General features: G+C 38.8%; 1 protein-coding gene across 1 annotated transcript; it reads right to left on the reverse strand.

Annotated features, from left to right (window-relative positions):
- Positions 1-798: 798 nt before the first annotated feature.
- On the reverse strand, positions 799-19,908 carry tagapb (T cell activation RhoGTPase activating protein b). The gene is made up of 14 exons (XM_008397522.3): positions 19,082-19,908; positions 16,785-16,870; positions 10,276-10,446; positions 7,970-8,143; positions 5,787-5,828; positions 5,434-5,521; positions 5,278-5,331; positions 4,785-4,854; positions 4,380-4,531; positions 4,099-4,260; positions 3,734-3,843; positions 3,210-3,396; positions 2,926-3,007; positions 799-2,598 (listed from the first exon to the last, which is right to left on the reverse strand). Exons 1-14 carry the CDS (start codon positions 19,154-19,156, stop codon positions 1,448-1,450), a joined length of 2,604 nt encoding a protein of 867 aa, XP_008395744.1. The 5' UTR covers positions 19,157-19,908; the 3' UTR covers positions 799-1,447.
- Positions 19,909-20,372: the final 464 nt, after the last annotated feature.

The following is a 20,372-nucleotide window of genomic DNA, read 5'->3' on the forward strand; positions in this document are numbered from 1 at the left end:
AGTTTTTTTCATGTTTGCTTTTTAATAACTTAGGTGTGCATGTTTAAATTGAGACGTATGATTCATATTATGAACCTAACCTGAGGATTGTTTTAAACTTGTAATGACTTCTGTTGTCAATGCTGCAACTCATGATGCTTTTTCCAGTAGCATTTATCATTTCTTAAAACAAGATCTCTAGTTTCTGTTTACTTTTTTTTTTTTCCTCAAATTCAAACATGTTAAGGGAAGGTCTAAGATGAAGATTGTGTGAATTTACTTTGCAATGTTTGACTTTTATGATGCTTAATGTGTTGAAAGATCTTCCTCTTTCAATTATTATCGAATATTTTATGTACTAGTTTGCTATTTTAACATCCAGCTTAAACAGTTTGCAAAGGCCTCCTCTTTCTCAATCAGATGCAACAATGCAATGAATTTAATCAACTTCTTAAGGAAGGAAGCTGTGTTAAATATGTTTTACAAAGGAAGGAAGAAGCGGTGGCATCAGCCCATCGCACCATCACAGAGAAGAGGAACAGCAATTCGCAGAAAAACCAAATCCGTCCATGTGACGCTGTCTGGTTTCTATCAGTTTTAGCAGGCAGCGTGAGCCAGAACATGCTGTTCTCTTAATAAGGCTGGCTGCTGTCATTATGCAACACATCAAGTAAAAGGAAGTGGAGCCCAGCAAGTTATTTGCTACGTTTTTTCATTAATTCTGCTGCTAATGAGCTTAGGATGCAACAAATGAGGCCTCCGTTTATTTAAATCAAAGACTTACAAAAAAGAGCTCTTAAAAAGACAGCCAAGACTTACTTTATTTTTTTGTACTTTATTTTTATTTTATTTTCTCACAGAGTCATCTAGAACCATTTATATTATTTGGGCTTTACAAATATCAGACATTTGTATCTTCTGGCGTGTAAACCTATTTACAATTTAGCATACAAATAGGAAAAGCATAACTAGTCGTTGTTAAAAGTGCTTTAGTGTAGTGGAAGAGGAAGACTGTGAAAAGTGAAGTGCATTCACAAAAAGCAAAACCAGAAAGAAAAATGAACTGTGCTTGATGTCATGTGTTGCACATAAAACACACCAAACATAGAAACTCGTAGCATATTTCATCCACAGCAAACTGTGTTCATAGCTTCACAAGGCGATAGACTAAATATCTATCATGGTAACTACATATAATGTAATGTTTGTACTTTAATAGTACTACTGGGGATGTGCAACTTCACAGGAGGCACATCGCTGACATTCATTCAAACAAAAAGGTGAAAAATAAACGTTTCTGTACAAAAATTGTGCTGCAAGCATATTTACAATGCATAGAGAAACATGCTGGCATCATTGGAAGACCAACTATACAAAAACTGTGATCGAATCTGGGACAGAAAGAAACAAACTCTTTGCTTCAGCTTCACTCAATTATTTCTACTTTAGAGGAACGTTTTTAGTATTTTCAAACGTAAGACTCCTTTGCATATGAAAATTCCTCGAACACTGGCTGGCTGCATCTCCGGGACACCATCTCATGCTGACCCTTGGACACCGACTCGGACATCGCCCTCTGGCGAAACGGCTGCCGCTGCTCCACGATTGTGTCCTGTGCCGTTTGAGAGAAGCAGTCCTGGTTGTATGAGTACTCTCTGACTGGAAGGTCATAGTTCACAGAGGAAGGGCGGGACCTCCTAATCTGTGTTATGGCGTCCTGTACGGTCATGGAGCTGTAATGTGGCGGGGGCGCTATGTTCTGCACTGCCTGCTCATACGATGGAGGCCTGGAGGGCAGCTTGCTGTCCACTCGCTTGAACACTTCAATGGCAGACAGAGGGCGTGGCTTGTGCAGAACGTCGGCGGAGGGATCTGCTTCACTCTGCGAATCCTCTTGAAGAGTCTCTGGGAAGGGGTTTTCCTTCTGAGCGTCCTTCTTTAGGCTGCTTCTGCTGAAGGCACCCAAGCTCCTGGTTCTCATCAGGACCTTAGAGGTCACCCTCATGGACTGCGATCGCCTCTTCTCCTCTGAAATCGGCCTGGGAACGTCCAGCTTGCCGTTTGTCGTCACCAATGCCTGACTGTTGTCCTTCTTGGAACTCCTTGGTGAGCCCATGGGGGAACTGGTGAAGACGGAGCTCTCCGACTGGTTCGAGGCGGTGCTCTCCAGGGAAGAACAAGAGCAGTCCTTGCCCATGTAAGGCAGCAGATCCATGTTGGAGCTGCAGCTCAGCTTGGGGAAAGACAAAACCGAGCTGGCTCCACCGCGGCTTTTCAGCAAGAAGGAGTCGTCTGAGATCTGCTTTTTCAGCGGCTGGCCATCAAAGTCGTCCCGCTGCATGGAGCAGTCGTCGTGGCTCCTGGCGTGGCTGCACAGGTTCTCCAGACTCTCCGGGAGGAGGAGGATGGGCTCGGAGCAGCGGCGGTTGAAGGGAGCCTTGTTGTTGAAGGCGGCGTCGGACTGCCAGGACGAGGTGGTTATGCTGGGACTGAGGGATGAATATGAAGAAGACGAGCCACGGCCTCCAACTGTGGAGCTTCTCTTCTCTCCCGCCTCTCCATCGCCATCCGGGTCAGTGCTGTCGTACGCAGAGTCGTGGTGGACTGAGGAAAGGGAGTCTACATGGTGGGAAAGAGACACAGTTAACACAAATAGATACAGTGTATGTGTTGGTTTAGTCTCTAGAGAAAATGTGTCTAAACTTCATGCCCCTGGGACCTAAACTGGCAAATTTGAACTACTGGTGGCCCACAAAATTCATGCAAAAGTTTGTTTATTTGTATATAAAATGTATATCATTAAAGATCCAAAACATGAAAATGGCTTCACTGAATTTCCCAAATTTTTGAATCAATTGTTTTATATTTTGTTAGCTAACCACTGCCAAAGGAAAGAATTTTAAAGGCCACACCTTGGACTCTAATTATGAGTTAGTCTTTAATTACCTTCATCTGTATCCAGCAAGCATGGAATATTTTCTCCAAGAATCATGCAGTTCTCAATCAGGAACTGAGTTAGTTCTGTGGCCTGCAGGAAAAAAAAAGAGAGGAAAAAGACTGTAAAACAATCCAGACAGAACATAATTTCGTTTCTACACCATAATCTAGAGGTAAGAGTCCCTTGCAAGTGTGATCTGGCTTGTGAAAATTCATGAGGTTTTCTGCACAGCAAACCACAAAGCTTCAAAGCAGAAAAAGTGAGAGAGCACATTCATCTCAAGAGTTACTACCTTCTGCATCTTTTCCCTCTGCACGTCCAGCGGCGTGCCATCCAGCTGCAGCAGGGTGGGGCCGATGCACACGGCCAGATTGGAGGCGTCCATCTTGTTGATGTCCGAGCTCTCCAGGATGCAGTGGAAGAGGCAGACCAGGTGCTGCAGGAGGAGTTTGTTGGGCCCCGGAAGATCATCGAGTACCCTGGCAGCGGAGGAAGGAAGAGAAAAAGAACAGGAAGGAGATAAGTTTGGCGGTCTTCAACTTGCTCAGAGTTTGTTCCCTTTTTTAAACTGATCAGACACAGAAAGAAGAAGTGGCTTTTGTACGGCCTACAGATGGAAGACAGGGGATATTCTGCAGAAAAAAAACTCCACTCAGAGAAACCTTTGACTGCTGTTAACCGCACAAGCATTGATAAAAAAAAGACACAAAAGATGTCCTTCCACATATAAATACCACATCTTCCATTGAAAAGAGGATGCAGGTGATAAAAATGTCTCTGGGCAGACCAGTTGGGAGTGGGTGTAGTTTTACTCACTTTCTGATTTCCAGAGTTCGCTGCTCGGTGTCTTCATGGTCCAGAGCTGCTGTCCACCTGTTGTAAAGGTCAGACCTGAGCAGGCTGTGGGGAAGTTCCTTCAGGAAACACTGCAAAAATAAAGTAAAAAGAAATGAGCTGCAGGAACAGTAAAAAAAAAAAAAAAATTCTAAGATGGTTTAAGATCCTTCATAGTACAGATGGTTTCTTTAGTGTTAAAGGCAGCTATGATGAAAAACGGATAGTAGCTGCGGTAAATTGTTGTAACAATGTGGGGTTTTTTTGCAAACCAATAATATTTCTAGTTGTAAAAAAAAAAAAGGCGATTTAATCTTAAGAATGCCAGTGTGTTCTGTGTTACTCACTTTGAGCAGTCCGACCAGCAGATGGACCTGCTGACCCTCCAGGTCCACGTCTGTGCCGTTATCCAGCTGCTCCCTGAGGTCCTTCATCAGCCGGGTGTTGCAAGGCTTCCGAAACACTCCCTCCGCAGACGGGCCCCTCTTCCTCAGCAGCAGCAGCAGGTCCTGATGGGAGTAAGATGCAGTGAGTAAACATGCAGCAAAGTAGGTGTTTGCTGTTCAGAAACATGGGATAAAAGATTTTTGTGCTTCCTTTCAGGTTCAACATTTCAAAATAAACTTACTGTGATGGGTTTGGGAAGCGAGTAGTCATCTGGGCAGATGTTGCTAAGTGGCTGCCCAAACAGCTGATTCTTGGTGCCTTTATTTGCGTGGCATGCCTTGCTGGAAGTCCTCCTGAGCTTCATCCTGTTCCTCACCAGGTTCCATTTGGTTTCTGAAGACGACAAATGCACCGTTAGCATAATCTGGTAACACATCACATGACTGAGTCAAGTGCGGTGCAAACAAAAGTTTGTTTTGTTCCTAAGCAGGCGCTAGATTTTTCTTTTTTTTTCGACTCTGCGGTTAATTTTTCAAACCTAATGGGCCCTCCCCCTCTGCACGGTGGCAGAGACCTGCACCATAGCCACCCCGAGAGAGAGAGAGAGACACAGAGGAAGACGTGTGCAAAAATTGTTCAAACTCACCAGAGGATTGTGTCAGTCGCTCCTCTTGATTGTTCAACTGCTTTGACAAAGCGCAGCTCTTCGCATCACCCTGGCAACATAATAAAGGAAAAGAGATGTGGTGATGAACATGGAAGAGGAACATGAGCACGCAAGAGCAAAAGCAGAAGAATCGGGGGCTCTTTTTCAATTTTAAACCACATAGCACTTAGCAACATGTCCAAAATGAATGATCAAAGGTTATGTAACCAGAGGCATAAGCAGTCACCTCCCATCTCCTTATCAGATTTTTGCAACAATATAAAGTCGTACTGTACATCCTGCACATATCTACACTTGCATTAAATATATATATACTGCTCAAAAAAATAAAGGGAACACTTAAGTGTTCCCTTTATTTTTTTGAGCAGTGTATACATATATATATATATACATATTTACACAAAAAAAATGTGTTTTTTATTTACACAAAAAAACAACTTTTTGATCACAATAACTTTATCTTTTGACCTACCTCCGGTGTAAGCACAATTATTTGCTCCATGCCACCTCCTGTTAGAGTTTTAGTCTGTAACCAAAAGAAAGATGTTATGAGAAGTGCAATTGTTTAACAGTAAGCTTGAATTGTTGTTCAATGGAGTTCCAGTTTAACGTGGCAGTGCAAACTTACAGCGATGCTGCCACTCAACACCTTCATGAGGACGTCCGGGGGTGAGGAAGAAGCACAACCAGTCCTTGTTTTTGCGTCTCTAATTTTTCTGCAATGGCGATAAATATAAAATGTTTTCAAAATGCTGCACGTTTCTATCAAGATCTGCTCTAAACTCGGTGTTAAGAGTTTAAACAGTGAATCCTCATGAGTTTCAATGTTTATAATAACCAAAACCTTCATTCAGGAATTTGATGAATCAATTTTTAGCTTCAACTCAACAGTCCACCTGATCTTAATATTTAGCTGCACCAGTAGTCAGAAAACATGTAAAATATGTAAATTTGGTAAAAAGGATTAAATATTGACCTCACCTGTGAAGAGTATCTGACCAGCGTTCTTTCACCTCAGGCGAGCTGTGGGCGAGAAAACAGCATGGTATGAGTTACTAAATCCACAGAGCGACTCCAACACGCTTCTCGACTGACAGTGGGAGGAATGAGACGAGCCGCGCACCCACTGCGTCTTTTAACAACTCTGGTGGAAAGTGTATCTCAGTCATGGGGAGAGGAAGCAGCGTCACGGCATGCCCCATTCAGACACCTTCCACTTCCTCATAGACGTGCAGCGCTGCGGTGGCTTTGTGTCCACCAGTGGAAACAGGACGGCGACCCAAATACGCGTACCCACGTGCTCACCTGTGAGGTTTCGGCATTGAAACATCAGATATACCGGCCGGCACTCGTGTTTTGTCTGTTAAAATGCCGACACGCTGTTTATCCAAGGCTCCAACTCGAAGCGAATGTGAAACCTTCACACGGTGAATCATAACTCAAGTCCAGTCAGACAGACAAAAAGAGAAGGGTTCTCATCTTTAAACACAACAACTCAAAACCCACTTGGGTATTAATCAGTTTCTTGGAATACAAAAATGGGTGAAAAACACAGTCCCAGTGTTCGATTGTGATGACTTTGCGAGAAACGTGGGAGTCACTAAGCACCACAAATGAGCAATTTGTCATCTGGTGCAGCTTTAGTGATCAGAAATTCACAGTAGGGAAAAATACACTTTCATTCCCTTTTAGCCAATCACAAAGTCTTGACTACAAAGGATGAGTAAGGTTTTTCCTGCACTTCGTCCTTACAGTAAAGGCCTGCATTTCTTGCCAGCCTCTGCCGTTAATTCCCTCAGACGGAGACGTGCTTTGCGGCGATGTCCAAACTTCCTGTTTTTGTTGTAGAGTTTTTGTCTTGTGATGCTCCAGGCCAACTTTCTTTTCGGTGCTTCCTCATTTTCCGAAAGGCCACATATCATATGACCACTCTACTACTGAATATGTGCACATGCTCTCGGTTAATGATTTGCATAAAGACATTTTGAGGAAAAAAACTGTTTACACCAAATTTCAAAGGTTTTCATTCCCATTTCACATTTTCATATTTTGTCACATACTAATAAGAAAGGACAAAGTGGTTTCTGTATGGTAAGTCAACAACAAAACACTTGTAATTTTCAGCAGACATTGTACGGCGCATACAGCGGTAAATGTAGCTAACTAAATGTGCAAGAGCTTCACCTGGGTTGCTAGGCGACGGTCTGGAATTCAGCGCGGTTGCTAGGTGACGGGCAGTGCCTGCTGATTTGTGAAGTTATGTTAGGGAGGTTTTTGACAGGGATCATTTTCCAGACACCAACAGAATAAACTTTTTGTTGCCAAAAACATCTTGGTGATTTTCTTAAGCACTTAGGCTATTTTTTTGGAACCAGTAGAGACCCAAACGAAAGTATAAAATCAGGCAAAATTTGAGATGTACATAATAGATTCCTTTTAAACATACAGAAACAGCTATCAAAGTCAAAGTCCAGAATGAAATCCAATTGAGAATGTGTGCCATCCATCCATCCATTCTGTCTGAACTTGAGTTATTCTGGTAAGACTAACGGGTAAATTGTCAGTCTAGACGTTCAAAGTTGGTATAGAATAGACATACCCCAATGGTGCATTCACATCAAACGCGTTTCACGCTTCAGGTGTCTCTGGTCTGCATTCAAAGTCTACTGTATGTGGGGGCGCGTCGAGGTTTCGCTTGTCCAGTGTGGTGCGATTTGGAGCCTTGGGAGCGTTTTGAGCGTCTGACAAACTGGCTGGCAAAGGGAGACAACAACCAGAGCAATTTTGACGCATCTGATGCATCCTGCGTGTCTTACGCGTCTTACGCGTCTTACGCACCTTACGCGCCCTCGATGTGCCTTCAAAGAGACTTTGAATGTAAGGCACAAAACACGTTTGGTGTGAATGCACCACAACAGATACACCTGTCACACATTTCAGGGAAAAGTTTTAAAAACCAAATATCCTTTCACTTTAAAAGAAAGAATAACCAGGGGTTCATTATTCCTGCTTGCTTAAGAAGTGTTGAAAACTGCATGGATGAAGTAATGATCACATGAAGATACTCATTGCTACACAAATGCATGATCCTGCTTGAGACACATCAACCTGCTTACATGCAGCTGTTTGTGTGTGAGTCAAGTACTGTGTGTTTGACCTCTCACCGAAAACACACGATACAAAAAGTGAGAGCCCAAGCCAGGACAAGAGTCAGCCTGGGATCAACGTCCCCCGCTGTCCCACTATCGTCCTCCTCTTCTTCCTCTTCCTCCTCAAAGTCACAAAGCCAAACGTCCTCCAAGTTCACTCTTTGCTTTAGGCGGTAGCTGGCTGTTGACCTGTTTCAGCAGAACCGAAAAGAGAAGCAATAAGAGAGCTAAATCATTTTTCTGATTTCTATTTATGTCTATGTTTGGCGTCCATGTGGTGCAAGTCTCAGTTCCATAAATTTCTATCTTATTTATTGACTTTTCTTTTAGACTTTGTAAACAAAATGATCAGAAAGTAGTTTTGTTTTGAAGAGTTTTGTTGTTGACGAGTGTTTTAAAGAGGTTTAATTTCCAAACCATCCACTGTTTATCATTCACTGTTGAAACAGAGAAATGATGTTTTAGGTTACATTTGTTCTTGACATTTCAATTAATTTCCCTATATGTGCAGTTCACTACCTGTGCTCTAAAACTAACAGGCTGATATTTGAGTGAAACACCCAACAAAACAGCATCCGTACGACCGTGAGCCATTTCTCCCTTTGGCTCTAGACTTCCACGCTTGTTTTGGTTAAATTTAACTAGAATGTCCTGCACTATAGTTCACTTCCTTCTTTTGAAGTGGTCTCCGGTCCGCTTTGCATTCACATACCAACCGAACCGAGACCTAGGTTGGTAGGCAGAGCAGGGATCAGAGTTCGATTACACATTCACACCTCTCCAAACAAACTGGACTTTCTAGGCAAACGAGCCAGAGTTTGATTAAAGTGAACTAAACAGGATTGGTGTGAATGATGCAGCCTTAGGTGGCACATACATTGGTGGGTGCCATTTTTTTATCCTGTCTTGACCAGCATCAAACTTATATAAGCAATTAACAATTCAAAAAATACAATGTTTAAAAATCCCATTTGAAATCAAATTTTCTACACACATACAGCTCTAGAAAAAATAAAGAGACCACTTAATATTAACATATACCTACTTTTTATAGGTATATGTTTGAGTAAAATGAGCATTGTTCTTTTATTCCATGAACTGCTGACAAATTTAGCATTTATTTGGAGAAAATGAGCAATGGTCAAAATAATGAAAAAGATGCAGTGCTTTCAGACCTTGAATAATTCAAAGAAAACAAGTTCATATTCACTTAGAAACAACAATACTGATGTTTTAACTCAGGAAGAGTTCAGACATCTATATTTGGTGGAATAACCATGAGGTTTTCAATGGAGTTCACTGCAGTGGTCTCTTTATTTTTTCCAGAGCTGTATGTGATTGTGTGTGTAGGTAGAAATTCTCAGTGGTATGTAACAAAAAGCTGACCAAGGCTATTACAAGGTCTTGTAATAGTCTTGTACAGTTTTCCAATTGAGTTTTCCATCTTTAACTGTAACAGTGAATGATCCAAAGCAGTTTTCCAACCATCTTTTCCCCAACTAACGTAATCATCAAAAAATTTGAAAGTAAAGTGTCTAAAGCAAGACACAGTAAACAACTTTTATCACGTGACCAAAACAACTGGCAGTCTCTCCAAAAGAAATGTGAAAAATGAGTAATGATGCGTAAAGTCATCTGTGGAAGTAATTGGTGCTCATGAACAGGTTTACTGTAGCGTGCTGTTGTCCCAGCTGTGCATATCTACAGGAACAGTGGGTAGGTTGTGGTATAGAGATGACTGTGAAAATCCTCCCACTCAAAAGCTATAAAACTTCCACCGACTTTTACAAACAGATTGGATCTAAACTGAGCTGTGAGACAAAGTACAGTGAAAGTTGTTAAGGTTTGTTTTAAAGTAGTTCTGTGGGTTAGAAAAGCTAGATGATACTTTTTACTACAGTTAATTTATGTTGTACCTGTATCGGCACTTTGACTTAAATTAAAAGCAGATAAAAGTTACTTATGGTTTGAAATACGTATCTGAGAAAAACAAAATTTCAAGGGAATACCTTTGATTTCCCCATCTAATAACGTCTCTCACAGGGAAGCACCCTGCTTTCTTTTTCTATTAATGTAAACTCAGTGTGACTGGGCTGCGTTGCTGGGAGATTCCCCAACAGTCCAAGCATGCAGTTCAAAAATACACAGTTTGTTTCTACTTCCCCATTTTTACTCTGTAACAAACATGTGGCATTTTCAACAGAAAGCCCATTAAAAAGAAGAAGAAGAAAAAAACTCTAAGCTTATAAATCAACTCCACTCAACTAGATGTTCCAGATTAATTCAAACGATATATCCATAGGAATGTGGGGAAAACTTACTTTAGTTTTGCGAAGATGAGGACATCAGTGAAAAGAAACAGGTGTCGCTCCTTAGTCTTTGTCCCCTCAGTGACTTGGACGCATTCGTCCAGCAGCAGCTCACCGTTCTCGCTGGTCAAACCAAGGACAAACGGACTCTGTTCAACAGACACCCAGCAGGGAGCCTCTTCCCTGAGACAGAGGACACACACCAAAGAATGAGTGATTCTCAGCCTAACCAGGCCAAACAGACTCCAGAAGAATGAAGGCTGCTTCCTAGATCCTGCCTTTAATGGAAAGAGAAGTTCAAATCCTTAAACTGCTGGGAAATCACCCTATTCAAATTAATAAATTTGTAAAGGTCATCGTTAGAAAAACAAAGCAGATGGTCTGGGTTAGTATCGGTTTGAAATAGCAAGTGTAAAAAGGGTAAATCCAGGCAAGTTGTGGACACTTCCTGCTTTCTAAATTTTATTATTGCTGGTTTGTTTTTTATTCATGTCTCGATGTCTCGAGTAGTGAAAACCTCAAATAGTCATATACTGTAGAAAGTTCTGGTTGTAGAGAACTTGAAGAACAATACTGGAATCGAACATCATTAGCATTAAAATGTTTCATAATTTAATTGTAAATGAAATGTATTCAATTACAGGGTAATCTTATATGGTTCTCTTTGATTTGAAGTGTTGGACAAAACTCTGCAGGAAAAAACCAAAACCCTTTATAAAACAGCACAAAAATATAAAAACTCCTGCATTCACACTAATGACATATAATTAACATTTTAACTGACTTATTCTCCATTTATGTAAAAGCATTCATACCGACTACTACAGGCAATATAGCTATTGTAATTATTATGCTGATGCTTTCAAAAACCTTATTGCTCTCTTAGTAAAACATCATAACAAAAGTGACTGTTAAGTTGATAAGCTAACAGGCTAACAAGCAGACATGCTAACATTTCTGGCTTTATTCTTTACATTTTATTTTAAAACGTCACAGATTGGAATTGTAGTTTTTCTGGACAACACAAATTGGTATTTTATGCAACATTTGCAACAGTTTCAAATTGTTTGTCCTAATAAAGACGATAACAGTTAGCCTAGCTAACTATAATGCTGACACTGTACCCAACTAGCTCCTCTGTGAAAAAAAGTATTTGCCCTCTTACTGTCTACTTCTGTTTTACTTCAATGTCATATTTTATGTATTATAGAAACTAATCTTAACAAAGACTAAAATATATTGTTATTAACTTATAAAAATGTAAACTTCTGAGAAATTGTTCTGTTTAATGGAAAGACAAAGGTAGAACATTGCCTTTGTTTTTGTGAAACACTCTTTGCATTTGGGGTTTAACAACAACAAAAAAGTCACACCAACAGTTGTTATAATGCCAGCATGACCTTCTGGGGCAGCTTTGCTGTTTCAGGACACATTATAAGTTTTATGATCTGAAACATGTAAGTGAAACACACAATAAAGCCAAAAGGTCTCCAATACTTTTCACAGCTCTGTAGGTGGTACAAATGCCCAGCGGCGTCTTTAAATACTGTAGAACTGTAGTGATAGGCAGCTCACTTAGTTTATATGGTCGCAAAATGCTGAACCAATTATAGTTGCGACTTGTAGGGTACAATCAGCAGCTTAATTTTAGGTTGCTATTCATCCATGCACATTAAAATGTTGAGTGTGATAGTTGTTAATTTTTATAATTATGAAAAATATACTTGTGGTCGTGCTTTATATAAAGTTATAAGGCTTAAAAAAAGTTTTGCTATATTGAAACTCAGGCTTCTAAAGCAAAAGCGTGAAACAAACTGTTAATACAGCTACGTTCTCTATATACAAGCTTTTATATTAAACGTTTTATAGTGCCAGACACGTACAGCGCTCATATTTCAAAGGCACTTCAAAATATTTCAACTTCCTCTAACCGGTTGTCTGAGCAGAAACAGATGAGGGCAAACTTTAATTTGTTATGGGGAGTTACAGACACATCCTAATAAAAGTCAGTTCACTCGATGCTTTAGGAGATCATTAAAAAGTTTAATAACTCACCTCAGTAACGTACTCTACAATTGAAATTCAACTCAAAAAGATAACTTTCTGTTACATTCAGTGTGTTGACTTTAAGTGTTTATTGCTGTGTACCCAAGAATATCATGGGAAAGTTAAGTGGAAGAAAAAAATGCCCATCGACACATAAAGTGGCATCCTATGAATATTGTAGCAATGCTGATTCAAGAGTTTGTGAGAGATTCTTACAGACTAGACTGAATGAGGGACAACGTTAGAAGCAACTTGCATGAACTGAGGAGAAAAAGTGGAATTGCTCTGTGTTTCCAAAGTCCTCTTTTCAGGTAAATTTTGGATTTAATTTTTTGGAAAATCAGCAGCTTTTCAGCAGGTCTTGGCATCTACCCACACAACAGTAACAATACTCACTTTAAAGGCCATGGTGTCACTATGCTTTGTTTGCAACCTGACTCATCTGACCTAAATCCCACAGAAAATATACACGAGACGCACCGCACCGAAGCAGTAATTTATGGAAAAAGAACACAGACGAAAAATTGCAAGCACATACTTTTCAGTAGGTTGCTATTTTGACATAATTTTATTTATTTTTTCATTGGGCTTATGGCCTAATTTAGTTTTCCACAAAACTGAACTTTGTATTTCTTGGCTGTAATCCATAAATATCAGAATTACCAGAAATACTTGAAATATGTCACTCTGTGTGGAGTTACTCTATAGGATTTAGTTCATTTTTTGAATCGAGTTACTGAAATAAACGTCTTAATGACATTCTAATTCACATAGATGGTTGTGTGTGTACATTAAAACTAGACTGCCTACTCAGGGAAGAAAGGACTCGTAGGTATCAGGAAGCACAACACAAAGGTGCAGCTAAACTTCAAAGGGGTTCATTTTCCTTCTGTGTAAAAAAAAAACTAGCAACCGTTTTCCAAAAAACACGTGAAGAAGATTGTCAAATATGATAAACAAATGGACCATATTTGTTACGGAAAAGTTGCCTTAAGTGATTAACCGAATCCAGGAAAGTCACTTTTGTTGATGTTTGTGTCTAAGCTGGTCGAAGCTGAGATCAAACTGGTTTGTGTTGAGCGAGTGTGAAACCAGCTTTGGTGTTTGCTCATCCCTCTACCTCTTGGTTAGGAGCAGAAATTCAAATCGCTTCCACGGAGGTGGTTTCCCTGCGTTTTCTCTGTGGCCTACGATTGATGACTCATAACACGAAGACAAATAAAACAGTGTGAGAGTTTTTGGTACTCTAAAATAAACAACATAAATAAAAAGAAAAGCAAAGAGAACATAGAGCATGATCTAATATCTGTGGTTTTGTCAATAAGAAGCTGAGTTGGCTCGCTTTTTGAGGTTGAATTGGAAACATTTTTTTTAAATGAGGTCATAATTTTTCACACCAAAACATCAAGAATTCAACTACATTTCTTTGTCTTATGGATAAAGCTTTTTAATTATCATTTAGATATAAAATTATAATTCATAGCTTCATTTTATGTTAAAGACAGCGCTTTTCACTTGTACTATTGTATAGTAGTAAAAAACAGAAGAATAAAACTGCGTTTAACCTCAGCATGTGTACGTCAGTGGCGTACCCACCAGAGTGAAACTAACACCCACAGCCCGCCCTCCTCCATGATGTCGAATGTCTGAGCTTTGACTGACTGGCTGGTCTTATGAGGGTGGGTTGTGTCTGACATTTGTCTCCTTTGCGCTGAAGAAGTCACCCACCACCGCGGGGGTCTCCGCGCAGCCCCCTGATGATGACGGCTTGGAAAGATTAAACGTTTGATAAACAAGATGGGCCGATACAGAGCCCACATGTGTGACTTTACAAGATTTAAAGTAGGCAGAAGGTGTCTGGTGGATTTTCTTGGCTTTTACTGTTTTATCAAAACATCAAAACAGGGTACAGTAGTTAAACGTATTTCCTAAAATAAAATTAAAGCTTTAATTTTATTTTAGGGGATATGTAAAGACTGTTTTTGTGGCCCTATAGTCTTGAAAAGGCGACGTACTTAGAACCTTCAAATAACATTTGTGTCTTAAATATTGTTTTATCAATCAAATCAGTTTTATCTGTATAATGCCAAATTACATGTGTGAAAATATTATTTAACTTTAAGAGGAGCTCATCGAATGCAGAGACAGTTATTTTTTAATATGGGTAGTTTTATCAATATTTTCTACCAAAACTGGTCCTTTGAGGAGATTTGTGATCTTTATATTGCCCAAAATGAAAATGAGTTTGACAACTAAACGACAAACTTCTTCAGGAAACTTTTATGTACAAAAAAAGTTGATAACAATTTACAGGTTTTTTTCTAAGAATTTGTGTATTTGTTTGCCACATTCAAGTGGCTTGAATCATAGAAATCCAAGCGCGAACTGAAACCGTAACAGACAAATGTTGTTAAATCACTCAGATCCTGTTGACACATAAAAATGGCGGAGAGGAAAGTTTAAGAGTATTTTGAGGGTATCGTTTCAAAACGTTTGTGGGTAAAACCCCTCGGGGGACATCTGTGTTTGAGGCCGGCCTGGCCGTGCCGAGTGGTAAACATGGTGGAAGTCACAGGTGTCACGCATGGCGGGTTCAGGGGGACAGGAAGTGTGCTTCTTTCTCTGTTTGCTCTGCGTGAGGTGTGACTTTCAGACTGAGTGCTGCCACCTGTTTGTGTGGGGACATTTTTATGTTTCTGTAATATTCTAATACCATTAAAAGTAAAATGTGTCTTACTAAATGTACAAAGTAGGCTTTAAAGTCAATTGTGTGTGTTTGATTTTGAGAAACATGCAGATATTTGGCAGCTTTATTACTCGTGTTTAGCAGCGACGAATAAACAGTCCTACATTATGTGATTCTGAATTGTATGAAGTTTCTTACAACATAACCAAATGCTTTTTCGGTGACACTAAAAATGCAATTAAATACAAAACAAACCATGAAGCAACACAAAAAACAGACAGGTAATAAACAAAAGCAAACAGGAAGCAAATACAGATGAGTCAAACAGAAACCTGCTTGCGAAGAAGTAGAGTAGCTTCAAAAAGTACTCATGTGAGAAAGTTTAAAGGTTATTTCTTTTTTAGATTGCAACCAGGAACTTTTATTAAATTTGTTTTTACGTGATAAATCAAGAAAACGTAGCATGCAACTGTGATACGGACAGAAACTGGTTTTCGCTTCGTTTAGTTCCGAAAAGCATTAGTGTAGTTACATTTTAAAATCACACTTCAGAGATAATTATGTATATCATCAGCACAGAATGAATCATGTAGATTAATAATAAAAAAAACTGTTAGTCGTCTCTGATCTGGTTGGTCTCAAAGTTTTAAGCCAGTTCTGCTTTCTGAAGTCTGACACCTAAACTAGAACACGGTTCTTCTTACTGGGCTAAAGGATCACAAGAAGCTCTTCAAACATGCAAATTAAAGGATTACTATTTAGTGTTTTGTGTTGTTCTTGTATCAATGTTAATAGTTTGGACCTACGGTCAATTCATTTTGGAGAAATATTAACAGAAACATTTTTATAATCTTTTCTTCTTGTCTAACATCACATCAAGCTAAGTATTGTGTCTTCCTGGACTGAAAGGCCACTCAGAGAGAAAGAAGCCATGACTCCACAGGAAACATAAAAAGGCAGCTTAGGGTTTGTAAACATTAACTTCTAAATACATGGCTTATGGTCTGAAACCAAAATTTAAGTGTGTGGCCATAAAAACTGTTGTAACATTTGGAGGAAAACAGGAAAAGAGTCACCAACTTTGAAGTACAGGAGTGGCAGCATCATTCCCTGGGATTATTTTAGGAAATTATGACTAATACTCTTTCACAAAACAGATAGAAGTTTGAGAAAATATTATTTGTATATATTTCAGTCTAATATATAATTTGACTGACTTTCCCCACTGTTTATATCTGGTTTTAAAAGTATTAGCTCGTGCCAATGATTGCAGATGTTTTGTGATTTTGACCTGCGTCGGAACTTCAGAAGGAAACTGCAGGAAATGTGTTTTTGTAAATACTGCATCGGAAATAAATGCCTTTCAACTGCTTCATTAAGTTCAAGGTATTTTGACCAGTTTCGTTTTATGAATCAGTATTAGATGGAAGATTAAGGTTCGTTGGTAAAAACATCCGCAGACTAAGCAAATGTGGTGACATATGTTGGCATTTGAAACTTTCCTAATAATAGAATTAGTAAGAAAAGCAGGTGGTTTAACCTTTAGTTTAGCCTTTGACTACATTGATAGTTTTTCTGCTAGAAACCTAGTTTCTCTTATTTATCTTTATTATCAACTGCTTTCAATTCGACTCTTCGACTTTACAATATGTAAGATACCTGTGAGAACCAACAGCACCACAAATTGAGGGAAACTCTATCTCAGAAGAGTTCAGAAGCTTAATTCACGTGGGTGAATGCACCTTCACGTGTTTACATGTAGCAACGGCTTGAGGTAAATGATTCGCACCTGATAGGAGACCACGGCATCCCAAGGGCCTTCCCAAAGACGAGGGATGGAGCAGAGCGCCGCCTCTGAGCCAAATGTCTGAAGTGCTGAAGAAGAAACGGAGGTTAAAGATTAATTTAGGTTAATTTAGGCATGGCAGCATTATGACAGGAAAAGACTTTGGTGACTTCCTAATAAAGATTCTGAATGAAAATGTTTCTCTGACTAAGACTAGAGATGGATTAAATTAAACAAGATTTGATCATAAAATGAAAAAAAATACATGACAATATTCTAAATGAAATAAAATAAGATGTTTTCTCTCTTTTAATACGAGTTAAAACAAATCTACATGATAAACTAGAGTTGGAATCTGTAAGCTGAGACTCCAGAGCCACAAGTGGCTCGTTAGATCATCTACAATGGTTTTTGATTAAATAATGAGAAAGAACCAACTAAAGTTTTTGAATACAGATATAATAACAAACACAAGTTTTTTTTTATTCATTTTTATTTTCTCAAGGAATAACTGCATTGAATTTCCACAACAGAGGAAGCTTTTCAGATCCTTTTTTATATTTATATCATTTTCCACAAATCTCAACATCCCACGGAAGAAAATACATCTGTGGTATTTTTATTAAGTTTCAGGTTTTTCTTTATTTTAATACCTAAAAATAGAAACAGTGACTTTTAAAATTACAACAAAACTCTTATAATTGGTATTTATCATTTTTCCAAATCATGTTTAGAATAAGCGTCACAACTGTTGCCTTTTGAAAAAAAAAGTCCACCTTTATGCAAGCCAGGTTTAAATTAAAAGTAATGACACAGTCAGTAAAATACAGGTTTTAACCATGCCTTAGTTTTTCCTAACAGACTCAAACACAAGTTTGAGCTTTTTGTTTGTGTGTGTTTTATCCAAAACAAGGAGCGTTTTCATGCTGGCTGCTTTTGTGCTCTAATTGCTGCACTGAGTAATTAGGTGAAGCATAATAGACGCTGAAGGAAAACACAGCAAAACACAAACAAACAGGAACTGGAGTTCTAAATAAAAGGGTCTCCGTTAATTAAACTTTCCCCTTTATTCTTTAAATACTTTTAATTAATAATACTTTTTGTATTGTTAATAATACAAATATTTTTCAGTCATCTTCAAGAATCGCCTCCCCCAAGCAAGACGGAAAAAACAGCCAAGTGCCTCACTACGCCCCCTAAAAGGTAGAATGAGGTACAAAGTGTAGTTTAATTTTAATTTGCAGAAATATTACATAATTTTTAATAAATAAAAATGACGAAATTGGGGGCGGGGGTTTTCCACCGAAAGCCAAGAAAAAGATTTTTCTTACTCCTTCTGTTGGTTATTTAAAAAATAAAAATAAAAAAGTTTAAAGTCCTTTTGCTACTCTAATAATTATTTTTTATCTATCTCCATCTTTTAATAGTAAAAAAATATTTTAATGTGGCTTTCCCACAGTTAATCTAAATATTTTTAACATGCATATATTTAATAACTATCTTTCAAAAATAATGAGTCTGTATGAAGGCCACCTAAATAGCATTTAGATTAAAAAAAATGCTTGGAATGGTTTCCAAAGGAAATGCATAATCTCACACTGTACATTTTATTTCAGTATAACATTTATTAGCATTTTGGGGAAGTTTTTAACAAATTAATTAGTAATCTACTAATCACGATTTGGCACATCTTTTGTTAACGCAGTGCAGCTAGAAGAAGTTTAATTTTATATCTGGTGAGGCCCACAGCATCACAGGTCCTTCACCATAGTGAGCATGAACTGCTTTTCTACTTAATGTTTTCCATCAGACCCGACGGCAGGAGTATTTGCAGAATCTCAGGCCCATCTGGGCGAAGCACACCGGTCCAGAAAAAGCCCCAGTTGAGTCATTTAAATTTGCAATAGTAATAAAAGAAAAGAAAATAAAAAAAGGATTTTTCCTGTAGATTTAACCAAGTTTTAATTACTAACGAAGAGTGAAAATCATCTGTTTCACTAATATGTCCTGTTTGAAGGGCGTTCCAAATCATGCTTATGAATCTCATGGGACTTGAAAACTATTAATGAAAAAGTATAAAGTATGAATTGAAAAACTACTTAGGTTACATCAACTTTCAAGGAACCATAAGGGATGCCAATAAATTTAATAGATTAAATTCATGCTTCCTGTCTCTTAATGTTTGATGGGAAACATTTAAATAGTTCTGGCTGTACAGCAACAGAAGCCACCAGTTCAGACCATCGTTTGTGATTTCAGAACAAGCAGAAGTTGGCTCTAGATTTTGGATCAATACTCACAGGATGCATTGAAGCAGCTGCATCATCATAACTCCCCCTCCTCATGGCTGCGGCTCCATAATCTGTAAGGTCCATGCTGTCCTGAGCTGTTTGAGGTCCGTAGTCACTTTGCAAAGTATTGGAGGATCAGCTCTGCAAGAAGCCAGGAGCGCTGCTGCAAACCGAAGCCCCCCCCCCGTTCTGCAAAACTTTCTCTATTGAGTGCTGCTAATGAGGGTTTAAACAAAGGAGGCTTGCCTGGCAAACAAAAACAGGAGAGGGGGGCTTTCTGTGGCGGACCTCATGGTGCTGCAGTCCCAGTCTCAACACTCCAACATCTCCCCTCCTGCACCAACACCCACCATCCCAGCCTGGGATGTTACGCTCCAGTGAGGCAGCTTCGTCCCATAATGAGATCGTCATGCATCCCATTAGGGCCTCCCCACTTGTCCCCATTTCCAGGCTAATGAGGGTGACATGTTTGAGCAATCGGGGTCACATAGATTGGTTCAAAACATGTGAAATATAGGCGCTTGCAGAACATTTAAATGGCTCCTCTTTTACTTACTGCCAGATGATTGGTGTGTTCAAATGTATAGCACAACCATCCATTCCCACAACAACTGGGACTCGTTAACTCGTTATCTCGAGAAAACCATCGGGAAAAAAAATATGCGGAAAACGTCCGCACTCGGCTTCCGTACTATTTTACAACCTTTGCTTTAACGTTATTTTTTATCTACCGAACTTTTAATGCCATTTGGAGAAAAAGTGAATATAGTTAGCACTATATATTGTTACTAAACGTACTTTATCATTTACTGTAAGCGTGCATCAATTCCCCTCAGAACTAGTTTTTAAAATACCGGAATTTACAGATAACATAAAATTTTCTCTATCTGTACTTAAGTAGTCTTACTCAAGTAATTTCTTTGATAACTACTTTTTACTTTGACTTAAGTAATATTCTAAAGTACTGTAGTGCTGTAGCGAGTACAATCTTTCAGCACTACTCATCTTTGCAAAACAGCAGCATAGCTTATTATTCAAATTTTCAACAATTACTACATTCGTTTAGTATAAATACTGTCTCATATTTTCCTATTTCAGTTTTCGGTGAGTTCTTCTGTCTTTTTCTTGTCAGAAATTTGTCCATTTCGCGCTTGTTAGCTACATGCTAACTCTGCTAGCTTAAGGAGAAAAGCAGCTTCATAATTTTGACTGGCAGCCAATCAGAAATTAGAACGTAGGAAATAACATTAAAATAACAGTTTTTTCAACTAAAGATAGTAAGTTCGATTTTATGATAAAA

This window comes from Poecilia reticulata, chromosome 21 (genome assembly GCF_904066995.2).
Source record: "Poecilia reticulata chromosome 21, P_reticulata-male-v2, whole genome shotgun sequence".
Lineage (NCBI taxonomy): Eukaryota > Metazoa > Chordata > Actinopteri > Cyprinodontiformes > Poeciliidae > Poecilia > Poecilia reticulata.